The 21226-nt window shown below is 45.6% G+C and overlaps 1 protein-coding gene across 2 annotated transcripts in view; it reads right to left on the bottom strand.

Annotated features, from left to right (window-relative positions):
• The window catches only part of MYO5B (myosin VB), a 169446-nt gene that overhangs the window by 97890 nt on the left and 50330 nt on the right, over nucleotides 1-21226 (bottom strand). For both annotated transcript variants that reach the window (XM_083155107.1, XM_083155112.1), the window contains exon 2: nucleotides 5258-5368. In XM_083155107.1, coding sequence (XP_083011233.1) covers nucleotides 5258-5368 — 111 coding nt within the window. The remainder of the gene's footprint in view (nucleotides 1-5257; nucleotides 5369-21226) is intronic.

The following is a 21226-nucleotide window of genomic DNA, read 5'->3' as shown; positions in this document are numbered from 1 at the left end:
TCTGGATACAAATACAGCTATTTTTTACAAATTTCCTTTAGTAAATTTCCCCCTTAATGTCAAATTCAAATTTTACCAGATTTTGGATTTTCATGAACTGTAAGCCGTAATCATCAACATTTTAACAAATAAAGACTTGAAATAGCTCTCTTTGCACGTAATGAGTGTATATATTAGTTTCACCTTTTAAGTTGAATTACTGAAATTAATGAACTTTTGCATGATATTCTAATTTTTTTAAATTTCACCCGTATGTCCTCACCTATTGACCAGAGCTGCACCGCGGACTGTAAAATTCCACTTAAAAGAAATATCTGAATGGAAAGAGCCTACTGTTAGATTGGGACTAATGTGCTCTTTGCCGCACTGCCGCATTTTGTAACCGTAAAAGGTACATAAACCACTCAGCATGCGATTTACGGAGCATCACAATCCGCAATATTAACCCTTTGAGGGCCATCATCTCTGTGAGAGATGATCAAAATATCCGCTAAAATGCCGGCGTCGCTCACATTTGTTATATAAATTCAAATTAAAAATGTTGTGTAAAAAAAGATTATAATATAAAAGGTAACATTACGGGTCATTATGATGAATGTTTGCTTGACAATTTTCACACCTATATTGACAAATTCACTTGGCACTCAAAGGCTGGCGTGGAGGCCAGCTATCAGAGTACGCTCACGCTGCTCAAGAGGGAAGCCGGGATCTCCATGCAGCCTTCCCGTTCTGCCAATGCCAGGGTCTGTCTGCACTGCCATTGCTCAGCGCACCCTTCAGTGTCACGCTGTCTCCGATCTCGGCAGCACTCCACACTTCCTTGCTATGGATCAGGCCTGCTCCGTTCACACCAGAGTTCCCTCCAAATCTAGACATGGGTGCAGACATGTTTGACGAAGTCACCTGACCATTCCAATTACTGCTCTCTAACAGCTGACCTCAGCATCCAATCACAGGACACTGATACCTATAAGAGAGCTGCCCAGCCACTCCCAAATCACCAGTACAATGTGGCTACCACCATGTAAGCTGCTCTGTGCTTTGTGGATACCATGGTGAAAGTATGGATTCTACACATTTGGATAACCGGCTTTAGTTCCTGCTACTCTCCAGTTCCCGTCTGGTAAAGGTTCAGCAGTCATATTCCAGCTCCAGCCATATACCGGTTCCAGTCATATTCCGGTTCCAATCCGGCTACAGACATATCCCGGTTCCAGTCATATACAGAATTCCAGTTGTAGCCCAGTCACTCTCCTGTCCAGTTAGTACCAGTCTAGTCATTCTCCAGACGTCACACTTCAGTTCATCTATTATTCAGACTCTAGTCCAGTTATTTCCTGTTCCAGCTTAGTCATCCAAAAGCCAGCAATCTTCTGTGTGCTAAATATTAAGTGTATCCTGTACTCAAGCCTATGGGCCTATTATCACTAGAGCACCAACATGAATAGTAAAGTGCTTCTTCAATTCATCTCTATAGCATTGTAAGCTTGTGAGCAGGGCCCTCCTACCTCTATGTCGGTTTGTGACTGCCCAGTTTGCTTTATCACTGTTTCCTATTGTAAAGTGCAATGGAATATGCTGCACTATATAAGAAACTGTAAATAAATAAATTCCTATCAAAGCAATGCTGAAGGCAAGTCAGATGCTTGGTTGCATAGGGAGAGGTATCAGCAGTAGAAAGAAAGAAGTAATAATGCCACTGTATAGGTCATTGGTACGACCTCATCTGGAGTATTGTGTTCAGTTCTGGAGGCCATATCTCCAGAAGGATATAAATACATTAGGGACTGTACAAAGAAGGGCAACTAAAATGGTGCATGGCCTTCATCACAAAACGTACCAGGAAAGACTAAAAGATCTTAATATGTATACTTTAGAGCAGAGAAGGGAAAGGGGGGACATGATAGAAACTTTCAAATATATCAAGGGCTTTAACAAGGTACAGGTGGGAGACATTCTTCACAGGAAGAGGAGCAGCAGAACACGAGGACATGCACTGACACTAGGGGGAGGAAGATTCAGGGGAAATGCGAGGAAGAATTACTTCACAGAAAGAGTAGTAGATAAGTGGAATAGCCTCCCATCAGAGGTGGTAGACGCAAATACAGTAGTACAATTTAAACATGCTTGGGATAGGCATATTGATATCCTTACAAAAAAATAAGGATCAAATATGGTTTGAGGTAACATGTTTAAAAAAGGGGCAGACTAGATGGGCCAAGTGGTTCTTATCTGCCGTCACATTCTATGTTTCTATGTACTATTCTTCATGAGAAAGAGCTTGATTAAGCCTCTACACATTGGGGGTTAATCTGATTCACTCGGAAAGGCACAATCACTCTGTAATGGACAAAACCATGTGCCCTGCAGGTGGGGCTGATGTAACATGTGCAGAGAGAGTTAGATTTGGGTAGGGGGTGTACTTCTAACTGATATCTATATTGCAGTGTAAAAATAAAGCAGCCAGTATTTACCCTGACAGAAACAATAAAACACCCAAATCTAACTCTCTCTGCACATGTTACATCAGCCCCACCTGCAGTGCATATGGTTTTGTCCATTAGAGAGTGATTGTGCCTTTGCGAATGAACCAGAATAATCCCGTTTAGCCAATCACCAGTTGCTTGACACCTAACACCCATTGCCAGCCCAAGCTAACCCAAACCCTCGGGTGTTGGGTGTGGCACAGAGTAGAGAATTTATTTATAGATTGGGCAATGGATTTCCTAGTCTCTCTGTGTGTTTACATATACGCACCTCATAGATCTGGTGTCAGGCATTAGATTCTAACCTATTTTATTATGCAATTAAGTTGTAGGTTCTCTCTGCAAAGGTGTGGGTTCCCTTTGGTAGTCCAGCTTCCTCCCACACGGAAAAGACATCCTGGTAGTTTATCTGGTTTCTCAAGGTTAGCCCCATTGTGTCTATGTAGTATCGATATATTGTAAGCACCATTGGGGAAGGGACTGATGAGAATGATTAAATATTCTGCGTAATGTTTGTGCTATATAAATTAATGTTGATTAATACACATATGCTCACGTATAGGACTCACCACCACCGTATAACCCACGTCTGTATACACTTTAATGCGGGGCCAGGAGCCAGGAATTCTCCAAATTTCCCAAAGCAAAGCAAAATTGACACCTCGCGGGAATAAGAGCCCTGGGACGGATCATGGTGATTTATCTGCTGCAGTTTATCTACACTGCAGGAACAGAAGGACTTTCTGACAGTGAGATGTCTATGTATCAAAAGTATAGTCCTCAGACTGACAGGCTTCCCGTTCCCGTCCCCTGATAATACACCTCAAGGACAAGCGAGGGGAACAGTCTGACAATCTAATTAATGAAGTATGAAATAGAGACGGGATGCAGGCGCTCTGTGATATCACAGTCACTGTTAATCAGAATATTGTTATTTATAGGCTCATAACAATATTTTATTTGTAAGGTTTATAAATGAATCAAACAACCAAGACAAATGTTCTCCATGAGAGGAGATTCAGCTTTGATGACTGCTGCCGATGTATCCGGAAATAAGCCTGGCCCAGCGTAAAGAAGACATCTTGTGATACTGGGGCAGATGTATTAAGTCTGGTGAAGTGATAAAGCGGAAGGTGATAACACAGCTGCCAATCAGCACCTGTCATTTTTCAGATGATTGGCTGGTGTGTTATCACCTTCTACTTTATCACTTCAACAGGCTTAATACATCTGCTCTGTTTGTGCTCTGTTTTTGTTCTTCTGTTGCTGTTATGTCTAGTTCTGTATACCCTCTACTGTTCTAATGTGTTCTATATGTACGGCGCTCCGTACCACTTGTGGCGCCTTATAAAAAATATATACTAATAATCTGCCTCTCAATGTAGTCACTGGTTCTGGACAAACTGGTTTTGCCCAACCATATCAAATCTGTAAACAAATTCCCTGTGGTCACTCGCACACCCACCCTTCCCAAATTCCCTAATAAGAGTCATTGCTCAGAGGTTTCAGTTTCTTGAGGGGCAGTAAATAACCATATCGCTCGTTGACGCCCTAAAAAAATAATCTTCGGGACCTATCCAAATAGATTATTTAACGCTACATTTTTTTAAAATTTGCATTTATATAACAAATGTGAGCGACGCTGGCATTTTTTTTTAGCGGACATTTTGAACATCTTTCAGAGAGATGTTGGCACTGAAAAGGTTAATGAGATACCCATTATTACTTATTTCTACCAATCACTTTGAATTTTGCAGTATACTATCATTTCGGGTGGTCACAACCAGATCACTTAGAACACATTAGAAATACGTTGCACCCTCTACCACGGGTGTCCAGTGAATGTGACCCCCCAAGGTTCTGTGAAACTGAGGGATGGGCAGTATATGTATAGGTGTAGCCCCCTCTCTTCTGATAATATTAAATCTCTCTCTGAATAAAAGGATGACTCCCTTTAAACACAAAATTACTGACTACAGGTAACTCAGCAATCGCTTCTGGAGTTTTAGCTTAGAGGGATATCTCTATACTGAGGAATGCAGATTATAAATTGTCTTTCTGCAGCTCAATGAACTGGAGCCGCTGCTCTCTAATAACAGACACAGTACATACCCTGTAACTGAATATGCTCTCTGGAGGATGATTGTGGGGACAGCAATCCTAAATATTGTGTTTAGTACGAAACAGTAGTCACCCAATGAATAGAAACAGTCTAGTCTGAAGATGCAACAGTTGGGATTGTTTGAGAATTCCGAATACAAATCTTTTCTTTATCTCTGCCGTGATGTCAGGATTATTTTGAGACAAACAAGGGGTGGTGTTAATTGCACAGGAACCAAAAACTGGACATGCCCCCTTACTGTAGTTCACCTCTAATACCATTCTCACATCGCAATGCTGGGTCGGACCTGGAATCGAGATCCCGGGGACGATCCGGCACCAACCTGGGTCCAGCACTTTCATATTAAACCCGACATCCATTATACCAAGGATGACCCGGGACTAAACCTTCTTATAACCCGGGTCGAATTGCCATTTTGGATGTTATAAGTTTTGGTGGTTTCACACACTGCACCTCAAGCCGGGTCTATACGTCACCAGACTCGCAATTACCCGGGTCCAAGGTGCGGTGTGAAAAGGGGTCCAAGCGGACTAAATTGCAGTATTAGACTGGGTGCGCTGCCACTGGGCAGATAATTAGATATGTTCGTGCACCACATACAGACATTTCCTTCTTTCTCCACGTGCCTATTTCAAACCAATCTACTTACGGATTCATCTTCGAGTTTCAGGTGCAGACATTTATCCCCTTCTTTGTAATCCTTGATAATTTCTGCTGATCTCCAAACTTCCTCTTTGTCAGGGATCCACACCCGGGTATACTGGAAAACAAGGACACAGAAACATGAATATCAAGCTGGCGATCTTGCGGTTGCTAAATAAACATATGGAATGGAACCAAACGTGAAAATAAACTAAAAAAAGAGTAAAAATGTAGCAGATGCGGAAATGATGTAAATGATTAACAAATAACCATTGTTATATATGATTTCATATCATTCCCCATAGTGTAATAGCACAGCCGAGATTTATTTGCCTTCGACACAATGCAAAATTGATTTCGATATCCTGCATAATTGACACTGAAGCTGCACAACGTACAAAACGGAAAAAAAAAAAAAACAATATTCACAAATCGCTGCAATTTTTTGGTCTTCCCATGATGATCTATTGTGTACTTGTGGTCGTTTATTTTTATACTCTCCAAGTATTTATTTACTAAAGAGCAGGTTTATAGAAGTGACGATATTGCCCATAGCAACCAATCAGATTCTAGTTTTCATTTACCTAGCACCTTCTAAAACAGTGGTTCTCAACCTCGGTCCGCAGAACCCCCAACAGTTCACATTTTCCAGGACTCCACAAAGAATCACAGGTGAAATAATTAGCTCCACCTGTGGATTTTTCAAAATGTGTCAGTGAGTAATGAGTGCACCTGTGCACCTGCCGGGTGACCTGGAAAACGTGAAATGTTGGGAGGTCCTGAGGACCGAGGTTGAGAACCACTGATCTACAAGATATTAGCTAGAGTATCCGGGGCCGATTCAGACTTTGTTTGCACAGGTCTGAATTCTGGCCCTTCCGGGGATGGTGGGCCACTGCACGTAGTCGCTGATGCGCATGTACAGGGCGCGGCTGTGATCGTCTTCGGCAAGTTTTCCCTTCGCCATGGCACTCGGCAGGGACCACTGGAACATACGGAGGAGGTTGAACTGTGCTGTGATACCGGTTTTATTTATTTTTTATTAATTTGAAAGAATAATGTAGAGCTGCCTGTAGGACACTGTATGGACTTGCTGAGAGAGACATTGCCTTTTGTTCCGTAATCTAAAACAAAACTACATCTGAGGAATCCTTGATGTACGACCTACTTCATAAAGCATAGCGTGCCCTTTTCTTCTTTGTGAGTGAAAGTGGTTTTCTATACACAGAAAGGGTGCAATGGGATCCTGTATCCTGTTATTGCTGGGGGGCATCGAGGAAACTCTGATCTTTGCTACACCCTGGCTACAAAAGGCCCTGAGACTTGTACGGAGGAGACGAAGCAGACAGTAGCACACACACACACACACACACACTGTATTATGCACTAGCCAGGCAATGCTGTATCACTGCAATACGTCCAGAACCAGCACAAAACCCAGTACAATCTATTAACAAGTATGATAACATGAACTGATGATTTACATAAAGATACATATTCTGGTGGCTAGTGTACAATACAACCCAGGAGTTCTGAAACTAGTATACATTATAGGCCTCCCTGGTGGCTAGAGTACAATCCACAAGTACAGGTAGCTAGTGTACACTACAAACTTTCCTGATGGCTATTGTACAACACAACTAACAAATTGTGGTAGCTGGTATACTTTACAGACCTCCTTGGCGGCTAGTGTACAACACAAGTCACTGAATTCTGGTGGCTAGCTAGTATACATTACAGATCTCCCTGGCGGCTAGTGTACAACACAAGTCACTAAATTCTGGTGGCTAGCTAGTATACATTACAGACCTCCCTGGTGGCTAGTGTACAACACAAGTCACTGAATTCTGGTGGCTAGCTAGTATACATTACAGACCTCCCTGGCGGCTAATGTACAATATAGTTCACAGATTCCGTTGGCTAGTTTATATTACAGACCTCCTGGATGGCCAGTGTACAATACAAATCACTAATTCTGGTGGTAGTATACTCCGTGGTGGTTAGTCAACAAAACAACTCACAAGTGGTGGCTGGTATACATTGCAGACACCCTGGTGGCTAGCGAACAATACAACTCACCAAGTACTGGTGGCTAGAATACATTACAGACACCCTGGTGGCTAGCGAACAATACAACTCACCAAGTACTGGTGGCTAGTATACATTGCAGACACCCTGGTGGCTAGCGTACAATACAACTCACCAAGTACTGGTGGCTAGTATACATTGCAGACACCCTGGTGGCTAGCGAACAATACAACTCACCAAGTACTGGTGGCTAGTATACATTACAGAAACCCTGGTGGCTAGCGAACAATACAACTCACCAAGTACTGGTGGCTAGTATACATTGCAGACACCCTGGTGGCTAGCGAACAATACAACTCACCAAGTACTGGTGGCTAGTATATATTACAGACACCCTGGTGGCTAGCGAACAATACAACTCACCAAGTACTGGTGGCTGGTATACATTGCAGACACCCTGGTGGCTAGCGTACAATACAACTCACCAAGTACTGGTGGCTGGTATACATTGCAGACACCCTGGTGGCTAGCGTACAATACAACTCACCAAGTACTGGTGGCTGGTATACATTGCAGACACCCTGGTGGCTAGCGAACAATACAACTCACCAAGTACTGGTGGCTAGTATACATTACAGACACCCTGGTGGCTAGCGAACAATACAACTCACCACGTACTGGTGGCTAGTATACATTACAGACACCCTGGTGGCTAGCGTACAATACAACTCACCAAGTACTGGTGGCTAGTATACATTACAGACACCCTGGTGGCTAGCGAACAATACAACTCACCAAGTACTGGTGGCTAGTATACATTACAGACACCCTGGTGGCTAGCGTACAATACAACTCACCAAGTACTGGTGGCTAGTATACATTACAGACACCCTGGTGGCTAGCGTACAATACAACTCACCAAGTACTGGTGGCTAGTATACATTACAGACACCCTGGTGGCTAGCGAACAATACAACTCACCAAGTACTGGTGGCTAGTATACATTACAGACACCCTGGTGGCTAGCGAACAATACAACTCACCAAGTACTGGTGGCTAGTATACATTACAGACACCCTGGTGGCTAGCGTACAATACAACTCACCAAGTACTGGTGGCTAGTATACATTACAGACACCCTGGTGGCTAGCGTACAATACAACTCACCAAGTACTGGTGGCTAGTATACATTACAGACACCCTGGTGGCTAGCGAACAATACAACTCACCAAGTACTGGTGGCTAGTATACATTACAGACACCCTGGTGGCTAGCGTACAATACAACTCACCAAGTACTGGTGATGCGATCGCTTAGAAAAGCCTTTACAAGAATGGCTGTTTGCTTGGTATAAAGTCTTCAAGTCGACAGTCATTAGAAAAGGGTCAACATGGACAAAATGTAGACAAAAGCAAAAGGTCGACATGGAAAAAATCAACATGAGTTTTTCATGAGTTTTTTTCATTCCTTACCATCCACTAGGGCCTTGATGGCTAACCTTGACACTCCAGCTGTTGTTGAACTACACATCCCAGCATGCTCTGCATCAGTTTACATGGCCAAAATAGCAAAACTGAAGCAAAGCATGCTGGGATGTGTAGTTTAAAAACGTCTGGAGCGTCAAGGTTAGCCATCAAGGGACAAGGGCGTGGAGGGAGAACAGACTAGTGTGCCGAGCGTAGCGAGTCACCGTGCCCGAAGCATGGCGAGCACAGCGAGGGGACTTCCAACCCTGTCGACCTTAGCCATGTCGACTTATTTCATGTGTTGAGCTAAGCCGTGTCGATCTTCTGTGGTCGACCCAATGTATGTCGAACCAATGACCCATACCCCCAGAAGATGGACAAAAAGGTAAAGCGCAGCATTTATTAAAGGTTCTTGGGAAGCAGGTATAACCCAACAATTACTGGAGGGTGGGAATTCATTTTTAATGACGGTGTAATAGCAATGCTTCAAAGTCCTACAAATACTGAAGACATAAGTGTCTGGGAGACGGCGCGGATCTTCGCATTGTGCAATTAATTATCTGCAAGAAACAAGCACAGGGCTCTAATTACACAAATGATGCACAAATCATACAGAAGGTCAAATGTTTATTAACCTCTGAACGTATACGAGGCCACCCTGACAATTCCGCTGTCAGAACGCTACGCACAGAAATAAGGGACCTGGAGTATTTTACACGGTTAATAACAGGAACGGAGCGGTAGCTACCCCGAAGGATAATATAAAACAGCTGGCTAATAAGTTACAGAGGAAGAGCGATCGAGCTAATAAACGTGTGAGGTTCTGAGCGAGGACCAACAGCATTAATAATGTACATTACATCCAGACCTGGCGCTCTCAGCAATGCACTGGTAACACAATAAATACAATACTCACAGCGGCCCCGGGTATTATTGTACGGTAGGACGGAGCCCGGGGCAGAGACTACATCTCGCCGCTACTAGGCCACTGCAAAGGAATCCTAAATTCTACTCAATAAACCCATTTTATAGCAACTAATCTATCCCCATTAATTCCCCCCCCCCCAGTTGTGATACTGTTATGTCACATTACTATAATGATCTCTATAATCTGAGTGCATTTCCTAATATGCTGTATTATGGCTGTAAAGCAGGTTATCATCTGTTAACACTTGAAGGGGGGTTACAGGAAACTGAGAATGTGGAATTCTGCCAGGGCCTGTGACATGGGGCCTTAGCGCTGGGCGCCACCCCGCCGGGGTCAGATGTCAGCCGCCACGTCTGGGTCAGATGTCAGCCGCCACGTCTGCATTCCCAGTAGAACTAATTTGCCACCACAAGGTCCCTTCTACTCTAGTACTAAGACCACGTGAGTACCACACACCTGAAAGCTGCACACCAACTGCCGTTTCCCCTATTGTCTAGGTCACGCCTGATCGACCATCATTGCTGCCAAAACATTGATTGTTTATGGCCGATGGTGGATACTTAATTGATAGGAAAGAACAGGTGGTTTCCTGCCATCGAAGGTACAGAACCACTCAATGGCCAGATGTTTTTTCTACAGGGTGCCAGTACACAGTTCCCATGGGCCAGTCCTTGAAAGAACAGGGGTGACCATCGCTTGGTGAAACCATTGATTGTCATCCATTATATGGATTACAACCTTTGGTGACCACTTGTCATTACACCATCAATGGTAACTAACCATTGATGGCAAACACACCAATGGCCACTCCAAGCTCCGCTTGTTGTGAAGCAAGACCTCCTAACATGCTCTGCCACAGTTATAACATATAGTTATAACTATGGCAGGATATACTGGAGTGCCACAGGTTACCAAGGATTGCTTTAGAATGATATTCTCCATTATCTCTTGTCCAATCATATTCCAGCTAACCAGTGAAGAATCTGCCCAGAGCAGCCAATCAAATTCTAACTATGATTTTTTTTTTTTTTTATGTACTTGATAAACAATAGCTAGAAGCTGATTTCTATGGCATACATCTCCACTTGTCCTCTTTGGAAGGCTTGATACATCTTCCTCTTAGAGACAGCTTTTAATTATGGAGACTCTATGGGGGAGAATTGCGAAACCTTTTAAAAAGAAGAAGTGGAACCAGTCAGAAGCTAGCTATCATTTATCTAGTTTATTCTATAAAATTATATCTAAATCGGATTGGTTGCTATGGGTAACTCATTTATTTGCCATATTTAGAAGGTATGATAAGTGCCCTCTATGTGTGCCTGCAGAATCACTCTATCAGGCTGGGATAAGCATCTATTGAATCATAAGGGGGTCTCTCTAGTTCTCCATCCCCAAAAGTGTTACAGGGAAAAGGAAACGGGGACAGGTCTAGGGCCTCTAGAGGTTGCGGAAGACATGAAAACAGCTTATATAATGTACATCACAAGTAGGGATGCAAATGGCGGGGCATTTTTTCAATCCCGGGATTCGGGATTGAAAAATGCGCAATCCCGGGATTCCCGGGATCGGCTTTCCTAATAAAAAATCGCCGTGGCCGCCCCGCATTTACTTACATTTTGCAGGTGCGGCCGGAGGACGGGTGGGCAGCTTCATACTGCCGGGAGCCGGGTTGCTGGCTGGGTGGGCTGGCTAGGTGGGCGGCTTCATTTTGCGGGGTTGCTTGGTCACTTGGTGGGTAGGTGGACAGACGTGATCTCTGCCTGCCTGCCTGCCTGCCTGCGCAGCGTGACCTCTGATCTCCTCACGCTGATAGGTCACGCTGCGCAGTGCTGCTCTGCCTGGTATGGGAGAAGCCAGGCAGTGTCAGCGCAGTCTAATCCCGAAATCTCTCGGGATTGGAAATTCCAATCCCGGGATTGAAATCCCGGCGTTTTGGGGGCCAAATCCCGGGATCCCGCAATCCCAATCCCGGGATTGGCCACCCTAATCATAAGGTCATACCGGGCACACAGAGGTGAAATAGAAGGTGGTGGCACATAGAGGTGAAATATGAGGTGGTGGCACATAGAGGTGAAATATGAGGTGGTGGCACACAGAAGGTGAAATAGAAGGTGGTGGCACATAGAGCTGAAATATGAAGTGGTGGCACACAGAGGTAAAATAGAAGGAGGCGAGTCAGCAGTGACTGTAGTAAACCTCTATGAAATTAGTGGATTGATCGGTTTCAGTTCAGCAGCCCACTCTGCCTTTCTTTCTTGGTGCCCTATGACAGCTGGAGCCCAGCGGCCACTGCCTCCAATGTCTCTGGGAGTTAAGCCACTGCTGCGTTTCTCCCTTAAGAGAAAGAAGACCTTCTGATACATCCACATATAAAGTGTCCATAATACACTGATACACAGCTGCTCCGAGTCTAGTGAAATTCCACATGTAACAAAAACGGCAGGAAGCAGCCGCACTGTAATTAAACTTTTCACACTACCGGGGAATTATCTACTGTTACTAAGTGCTTTATTTAGCTGCTATGTCATGGATTTGCAAACAAACAACAACCAATTAGTGTGGGATTACAGGAGCCAATAAAAGGCCGCACATGAGCACCCTGTATTTACGAGCGGGTGCTCCCTTGCAAATCAGAATGCTGAAAAGGAAATGTAATCCCAGGGTGCAAATATAGCTCAGCATCATGAATCTGGCAATTACTGACTGCAATACTGTATATTGTGTTCTATTTAGCATCACCACATAGAACAGGATAATATAGGAATGGTTCAGCACCCACTGGTTATGGGTAGAGATATAAAAGTTTCATTTGAAGAAAATATGTATTTGAATATCCCTTACTTTAGGCATTTGGGGTGGGTTAGGGTTAGAGTGCAGGTGGTGGGACAGGGGTTTAGGCTGCAGGGGTGGACGGTTAGGCTACGGGCGTGGGGGTTTAGAGTTAGAGGGCGGGGAGGTAAGGTTAGGGTATGGCACTAAAGAAGATGATTGGGATTTGGCTGCAGGGGGTGGGTTGTGGGTCACTCAGGACTGGACCTAGCGAGCACTGCCTTGAGTTTTAAATGTCATTTATTATGTAAGGAATCCCTTCCCTGTGTGTGGGGATCATACACAAGCTCCATACTAACACTGCTGGATAAAGGGACAGAGAACACAGTCTCATATCTTGCAGTTAGCTGAAGGCTGCACGCTAATAAAGGGATATAATGACTGTTACTGACAATGAAACCTCTCCGATAAGTGCTGTGATGGCTTCACGTGTCTCGTTATCTGCACTGCATCTCGCTATGAAAGCTGGGCTGTTTGCAGTGAAAGTATCTGAGATGGCTGAGGAGCGCTAATGAGGTGTAATTACATCTCCTTTTACAGCTTGAATTAAAATGAACAATTATAACTTTTATCTTATTTTATAGGCTGGCTGTGAGGGCAACGGCGGCTGACTGAGCGGAAAGGGTGAGCCAGTCCAGGAAGCGGACATGTCACTTACTCCTAAATGATACTACTTTAGGCCAAACTTGTTCTACGCCAGAAGACTCCGGAATTTTTAAAGACGCAGTAACAGTATATGGTTTGCTTTAGCGCCAGCGGAAGACACACATGCTGACAATTAGAAAATAAGTGAAACTGAGCATAAAAGATGCTCAGACGTTTCCAGGGATATTGTGACCTACAGATTCCGCAGTTACTTAATCACTTGATTTTAATACTGTTTGTGGCTGATCAAAATGAGGTTCATTTAAAATCTCCCAGTCCTCTGACATGCAGTGCACAACTGCACTCTCCTCTGATCCCACCCCTGCACTGGACTCTCCACTGTCCACCCTTTAAGTGCTCCCACAATCCCCACTCTTGCAGTACACACTCCCAAGTCTCCAAACCTGCACCGCACTCTCCCTGTCCCCACCCAGGCAGTCTGCTCTCACAGTCTCTACCCCTGTAACACAGACTCCCGTATCCACCCCTACACTGCACTCTCCCCTGTTCGAACAACTGCACTGCACTCTCCCCTGTCCGTGCCAGTATACGCTCACAGTATTCACCCCTGCAGTACACACTCCCATCTCCACCCCTGCACTGCACTCTCCCCTGTCCCTGCCAGTATACACTAACAGTATTCACCCCTGCAGTACACACTCCCTTGTCCCCACTTATGCACTGCACTTTCACCTGTCCCCGCTCTAGCAGCAATCTCACAGTCCCACCCCTGCACTGCATTCTCCTATATCCCCTGTCTGCACTGCACTGTCCCGTCCCCACACTTACATTACACTCTCCTGAACCCCAACCCTGCAGTACACACTCCCCTATCCACACCCCTGCACTCTTCATTTTCCCCACCCCTGCAGTATGCACTCTCCTATCCACAACCCTGCACTGTACTCTTCTTTGTCCCCACCCCTGCAGAACACACCTATATCCACACCCCTGTCCCCACCATGACAGTGTACTCTCCTTAACGCCACCCCTGCAGTACACACACCCCTGTCCCACCCCTAATAAGTACTGTACCATTCCCTATCCCTGCGGTGCACCCTTTCAAACCCAGCCCCTGCTATTTGTTATGGAGATCAGTTTGGCAGCCATCAGAATGAATAAATTCATAGGCTGCTCCTGTGATACTAGAGAACATGGGTATTTAACATGTAGCGTAGTGAAATTGTGGCAGGGCATGCTGGGATGTGTAGTTCCACAGCAGTTAGGAGGTGCGCATGTTGAATATCCACTTTACCAGGGGTAAAGTGGAGAATGAGCCACTATGCAGGGGAAACACGGTGTTCTGGGTAAAACACTGCACCGGTTGGTACTTACCATCTAGACCCATGTTGTGCTTTTATCACAGTGGAGGACTGTCCTCTTCTGAGCATTTGGTGGGTCTGGATCATTTGCAAAGAATCTTGTACTATAATCCCTTCTTTCCAGGACATGTACGGCTATGTCCATTGTTGGATATGTCACTAGTTATTATCGACCTCTTAGTGCACCTCGCCAACCTCAGGCCAACAATTGGAATATTAATTTAAAATACTGGTTGCATTTGCAGGTTACTTCAGTCTAATGCATGGCCGTTATGGTCCCAGACCACTATAGTCTACATGAAAGGGAACGTGGTGCTGGGTTCCCATTATTCTGGGAGATTTTTAGCTGCTGCCAGTCTGGGGTACAGAAAACGAACAACAGAGAACAGCGACTGGCCGGCGAGCAGCTGAAATGACATTTGCGCTGCTGATAGCTGCACTTCCGCTCTCCACTTGAGGTTTTTAATAGCAGCAATTTGAGCAGAACAGAACACTGCTATTCAATATCAAATGCTGGCTGAAGAATACTAAAACATTACATGTTTTACCGAATTCTAAAAGCTGTTACATAATGGGTTTCAGCAAAAAAACATTTCCTTCAAATGGATTTAACGTGCACATTATGCAGGGGAAGCAGAATGTGATTACAAGTCTCGGAGCGGTGACTTTCCTTATGTGAATAAATGAACTAAACTTGAAGCGATCCAACGTTCACTTTGAAATCGTAGCTCGTTAATGAATTTGGCAAGTGGTTCGGGCAGGTGATTCCTCAGAACGCCTGAGTTTGCAAATCTGGACATATACAATAGTCCACATCATAATTATATTTTTATTGAACTCTATAATTATGTATTAAATCAATAAATATAATTTTAGCACCACAAATGCAGCAGTTAAACACTCGTGAAACTCTAGGTATATTTGTTACTTTGCAAATGATATAGAAGTTCACAATTTTCTTCTGGTTTAATGAAACCTGTAGAACAGGTGCAGCCGACATGTACTTTTGTAGAACATCATTACAGGGTTCATGCCAGTTTCTTGACGGTTCGACTCGGTAATTGGTGCGATGTGAAAGGGGTTACCGGGTCCCGCAACCGGTAGCAACGCGGCAATACGAACCGGTAAAAAAGAAGGGTTCTTACCGGTTCGTTGCTTTGCAGTGTGAACGGGTTAAATCGGGTCGAGCGACATGTTTCCCGTTCACACCAATGGAGGAGGCAGTGCTTGGAGTAGCGCCAGCTCTAAGCGCTGCCTCCTCCCCGACCTCCATGACGCCCTGACGTGCCCCCGGATGATGTCAGAAAACCAGCAATATTGCCAGTTAGCTGGGGAGATGTGAACAGACCAAAATGCAGGGTCGCACGGGACTGAACCGTTCAAAGTCCTGGTGGGACCCTGCATTTTGCAATGTGAAAGGGTATAAGAAAACACATTGGGGCAGATGTATTAAGCCTTAACAAGAGATAAATGCAAGTGTGATAAGGAGAGATAACCATCCAGCCAATCACCTGCTAACTGTCTTTTTTCAAACACAACCTGTAACATGGCAGTTAGCAGGTGATTGGCTGGAACTTTATCTCTCCTTATCACCCTTGCATTTATCTCTTGTTAAGGCTTAATACATCTGCCCCTTTGTCAGAAGCCAAATAACTGTCCTTTATGATCTTGGAGTGTTGGAGGAAACCAGTACATCCAGCAGAACCCAGACAAACAATGGGAGAACATACAAACCAGAATAGATCATTGTCCATCCTTAATGTACCATACATTATTATTATTTAACAGTTTCTTAATAGCTTAGCGAATTCCGTGCTTTACAATTGGAAACAGTGATACAACAAACTGGGCATTTACAGACAGTTAAAGTAGGAGGGCCCTGCTCGCAAACTTAAGGTGCATACACACTAGGCGATTTTGCCCAGCGTGTATGGCCAGCGATGATGGGGAAACCAGCTCAAAAGCAGCTCAAAATCGCCCAGTGCCTTTACAATCTATAGGGATGAACAATGTAGTTAATAGTACATTGTTCAATGTTGACCTGATTGCACCTCAGATCTGTTAAAAGTGTCACCTGCCTTCTCAGTTACACAGAGAGCAAAACATTCTTACATTTTTAAAACAGATCCGATTGGGGCACAGGTGAACGAACCAGGTCTGCAGTCATTTGATCTGCTGGGAAGTCACTGCCCACTCTCTCCTGTAAATGAATCAACCAAGCAGAAAATTCCTGCAATGCAAATCTGTGCAGCTCTCACTCAATCACTCCGATCTTAGAAAATGTCTTATTTCCCTAATTCCTTGAAGAGTTAAGCAATCACCCTGAGGCCAGGGATGATGTAAGCAGAACAGTGATGACATCATCATTCTTTGTCTACCATGGCGGAAATTAATAAGGAGGATGTGAGACACAAGGAAATATCTGATACCCCTTTCACACCGGAAAATGCAGGGACTTACCCGGAAAATGGTCCCTGGATCAAGCAGGGACATTCCCGGGTTTGCCCCTTTCACACCACCCTTGTTCCTGCATTTTGTGGTATGAGGGGGGCACTGGCATCCAGGCAGCAGGGTCCGGGCAGTGGGTGGCAGGCAGCGGGGATCTGAGAAGCAGGGCGAGAAGCGCTGGATTTGAAAACATATTGAAAAGACTGGCCGGACGCTGATTGGCTGAGAGCATCCGGTCAGTCTTTTAAAAAAAAAATCAAATTAAATTCAGTGGCGCTTCCCACCCCACCGCCCAGCAAACAGCACTGCAAGCGCCCAGCTGCCGCTGCCCGGATCCCCACAGTCTGGACCACGCCGCCCGCTGCTTGAACCCTGCCACCCGCTGCCTGGACCCCACTGCCTGCTGACCGGACCCGGGTAAGTACCTTTCACACCAGGAATTGGCCCGGGAACCTTGCACACCAGTGCTGGTCACGGGTTGTTCTTGGGGCCAACCCAGAAATTTTGGCTGGTGTGAAAGGGGTATGACGTTCTCCTGCTAATAGTAATCGAATACCCCTCTTAATATCCTAAAACACTGCTCAGTTTTGGTTCATTAATGACTTGATCTAATTAATAAATATAGGAGGGGCAGTATTCCATATAAATCCTCCTGTATTTAGACATGGGCTCTATACCTCCAGCTAAGCGGGGTACAGCCCCTCAGCTGGTGCTCATTCTAGAACCCTGCACAGTTCCTCTTTTCTGCCTGGGGTGCCGCTCTCTCCTTTGGTGCCTCTCACCATTGAGATACAGAAGAAGCTAGCAGCACCAAAGCAGAAAGAAAGAGATACCCCAGGCAGGAAAGATGCACTGCATGGGTTTTGAAAGGTGCAGGGTTCAAGAATGAACACCAGGTCAGCAATGTATTCACAGCTGGCCCTAGCCAATGAAATTCTCTAGGCAAGATTTTGGCTGGTGCCCAACACCATCGACAGTTCCGACCATGACCCAGTACCCCTTTCCCAGCACAGCACCCATTACCCAGCAGCGCAGATCACAGCAGCAGCCAGAAAGGGGTGTGATCTTGCTGGGAAGGGGTGTGACCACACAATAGTACCAAATCAAATTAGGTCACACAGTAGTGCAACCTTATTCACATTACATTACATGATAGTGTCCCTTATTCATGTTACGCCACAAAATAGTGTCCCTTATTCACATTGCATCACATGATAGCGTTCCTTATTCATGCTATACCACACAGTACTACCCTCTTTACCTTATACACATTACACCAGCCTCAGTCCATTGCTGCCCACTGTCAATGTGAGCTGGCCCTATGCTTGGAATGCATGCCCACAGGCGTTCCAAATGCCCTAGGCATTTGCCTAGTTTGCCTATGCCTAGGGCCGGCTCTCAATGATTTACCCAAATGAAACATTAATTATATTAATAATAATACGTTTTCCAGAATATGAAAATGATTGTTTTATTTGTGCAAGTGCACCTAGCGTACTTCCCCGGGCAGTGCTCGCCAACTGCTGCCTGCTGGCATCCAGCCTGCGTTGGCACAATGCTGGCCGGTGACTGTGACCTGCAGTTCTCATCATACGTACGTTTAAAAACACAAACTGACAGAGTGACCGCATCTGGCTCGGATAACAAATTGCATCGGCTGTCAACTCTTTTTGTCCTAATTACAGGGAGGATTCAGCTAAATTCCCCAGTTGCGGTAAGGAGAGCTACAATATTATGGACGCCTGTTGTGTTCCAGCCACTATTACAAACCCCGCTCACATTCGCTGTTCTCCTGGTAGATTCATTAATATAGGCACATGGTGAGAATGTCTAATATGATCTGCATTTGTTACTGCAATTTTGGAGTGTTATTGACCCCTGAGTGCATTTTTACAATACCTAAAGGGCTAGACCACACAAAAGTTTTTAAGCTGACAAAGCGAGGCTGGTGTTGGTCTAGTACAGGGGTGTCCAAACTTTTTGCGACGAGGGCCAGATTTGGTGAAGTGTAAATGTGTGGGGGCCGACCATTCAGCCTGACATTCTTTGAATCATTAATCACATCAAAATGGTGGTCCCCCACTCTGCCCCCATTCACTCTATGTCCCCCAGCCTGCCCCTTCACTGTATTTCCCTCAGCCTGCCCCCATTCACTGTATGTTCCCCACTCTGCACCCATTCACTCTGTCCCCAAGCCTGCCCCCCTTCTCTTAATGTCCATTAGTGCCTACATTCATTGTATATCCCCAAGCCTGACCCTCCTTCACTGTATGACTCCCATTTACTGTATGACCCTCATTCACTACGTACCCCATTCTGCCCCCATTCACTGTATGTCCCCCAGCCTGCCCCTGCTCCCCCTTCTCTGAATGGCCATCACTGCCTCCATTCACTGTATGTCCCCCAGCCTGACTCTCCTACACTGTATGTCCCCCACTCTGCCCCCTCCCTTCTCTGTATGTTTCCCAGCCCCTTGTGTGAGCCAGAGGAAGGAGAGGCAAAGCAGGCACTGCAAGCACAGGAGATGCTTGGGCTCCCGCTGCTGCCCTCCTCTGCTCTGCATGTTACGTGAGCAAGCTTCCCCCTTGCTGCCCCCCTCCCCACACACTGCTGTCACTGTGATTGTGGAGTAGGGTGAAATACAATTGCAGCAGGGGTAGGAGGCCAAACACATCTGACTGTGGCGGTCGGCACCTCCTCACTGCAGCAGACAGCAAGGTAAAGGCGCGCTCGCCGGGGCCCCACCTTTAGTGTCCTGTGCTGTGCTTCCCACATCTGATGCTCTGCCTGCTTCCAGCTGGAGGCTGCGGGCCACTTGAAATGACAGCACGGGCCGCATTTGGCCCCCGGGCCTGACTTTGGACATGCCTGGTCTAGTAGCTTTTTTTCAACTGCTGCAAGCAAAGAAACTGGACAAAATCAGAACTGTAGGACATTATGGCATCCTAAAAGTGGGGTGTTCCAATAAACGAGTGTAGTGGACAATGGGGCAGATGTATCAAGCCTGGTGAAGTGATAAAGTGGTGATAAAGTGGAAGGTAATATTGCACCAGCCAATCAACTCTTAACTATCATTTTTCAATTTTTTTCTGATTGGCCGGTGTGTTATCACTTTCCACTTTATCACTGCTTTCTCGTCACTTTGGAGGTTATTCTGGTTGATGCGTAAATTTCCGAATTCTTTCGGAGCGGTCCGCACGCCACGCTGTGCGGACATCATCCGAAGAAACGCCCACCGGACCTCCGCATACGGACGGACTCCCACTAGAAGACCAGGGCGTGTTTACGGACGACATCCAAACCTTGCGTGTGCGGTGGACACACACATATTCTGCACGGTCTAACAGTGTTTGCACGGTCTTACCGCGTCAGAGCGGACGGGAACCTGCCTTTCAGCATAGATTTGTGTGTTTTGTAATGGTCCATTTAAGCTGCAATGGTTCCAATTGAAGCAATGAAAAGAGTGTAATTAATGAGTAATGAGTAAAGGAGTGGATTGTATTGTGTTCAGCTGACATTGGTTCAGGTGCGGCCGTACTGATTGGGCGTTCCGAATGCCTAGCGCATGACCGAGTGGTGTCCGCAAAGCAATACTTGCTTATGAAGACCGCATATTTCCTGCCTTTTTGTTCGTGTGCAGTCGGTGTGCTGTCCGAATGCACGCCTACCAGAATTAGTGCACTCCCTCGTGTACGCCCATGTTTACGCCCAGTTTAGCCCACTTTGAAACTACGCCCCTGTGTAGTTCCGAATGACGCCCATATTTCCAGAGTGAATGCGGTGCACATTTCTGTACGGTATTAGTGAGAACGAGTACGGAGACCTTGCGTGGCACATGCGCATAGCGTTGCACACGCATGCGCAGACGGCTAAAAAACGCCATCTGTAAGAATTCGGAAAATTACGCATCGACCAGAATAAGGCCCTTTATCACTTCACCAGGCTTGATACATTGTTCCCAATGTACTATCGACTGGCGGCAAAAGGTTTGCAGTGCACATTGGTCAATGACAAGTGTTTCTGCGTTGTTTGGGACACACTTGCCTGCTCTCCCAGAATTTGAGTTCTACTGGCTCCTGGGCATGTCAGCAACATTTCAGCAGCCACCCACCGTGTGTGCGATAAAGTGGGTGGGCAGTATGATGATGTCATTGTGGCCCTGCCCCCAGCTCCGTTACGCAAATAACAGCAGATAAATAGGTCCATAAATGTACCGCTTGCATCTTAATGTAGGTCCCATGTATTGTCTTCCTTACTGGAACAAAACAGCTTTCTTCCAAATCATACAAATCAAGGCAACCAACCAATCC

This window comes from Crinia signifera, chromosome 1, assembly GCF_055691185.1.
Source record: "Crinia signifera chromosome 1, ASM5569118v1, whole genome shotgun sequence".
NCBI classification, from domain to species: Eukaryota; Metazoa; Chordata; class Amphibia; order Anura; family Myobatrachidae; genus Crinia; species Crinia signifera.
The sequence above is the reverse complement of the archived record's forward strand: the minus strand, read 5'-3'. Positions and strand labels throughout refer to the sequence as shown.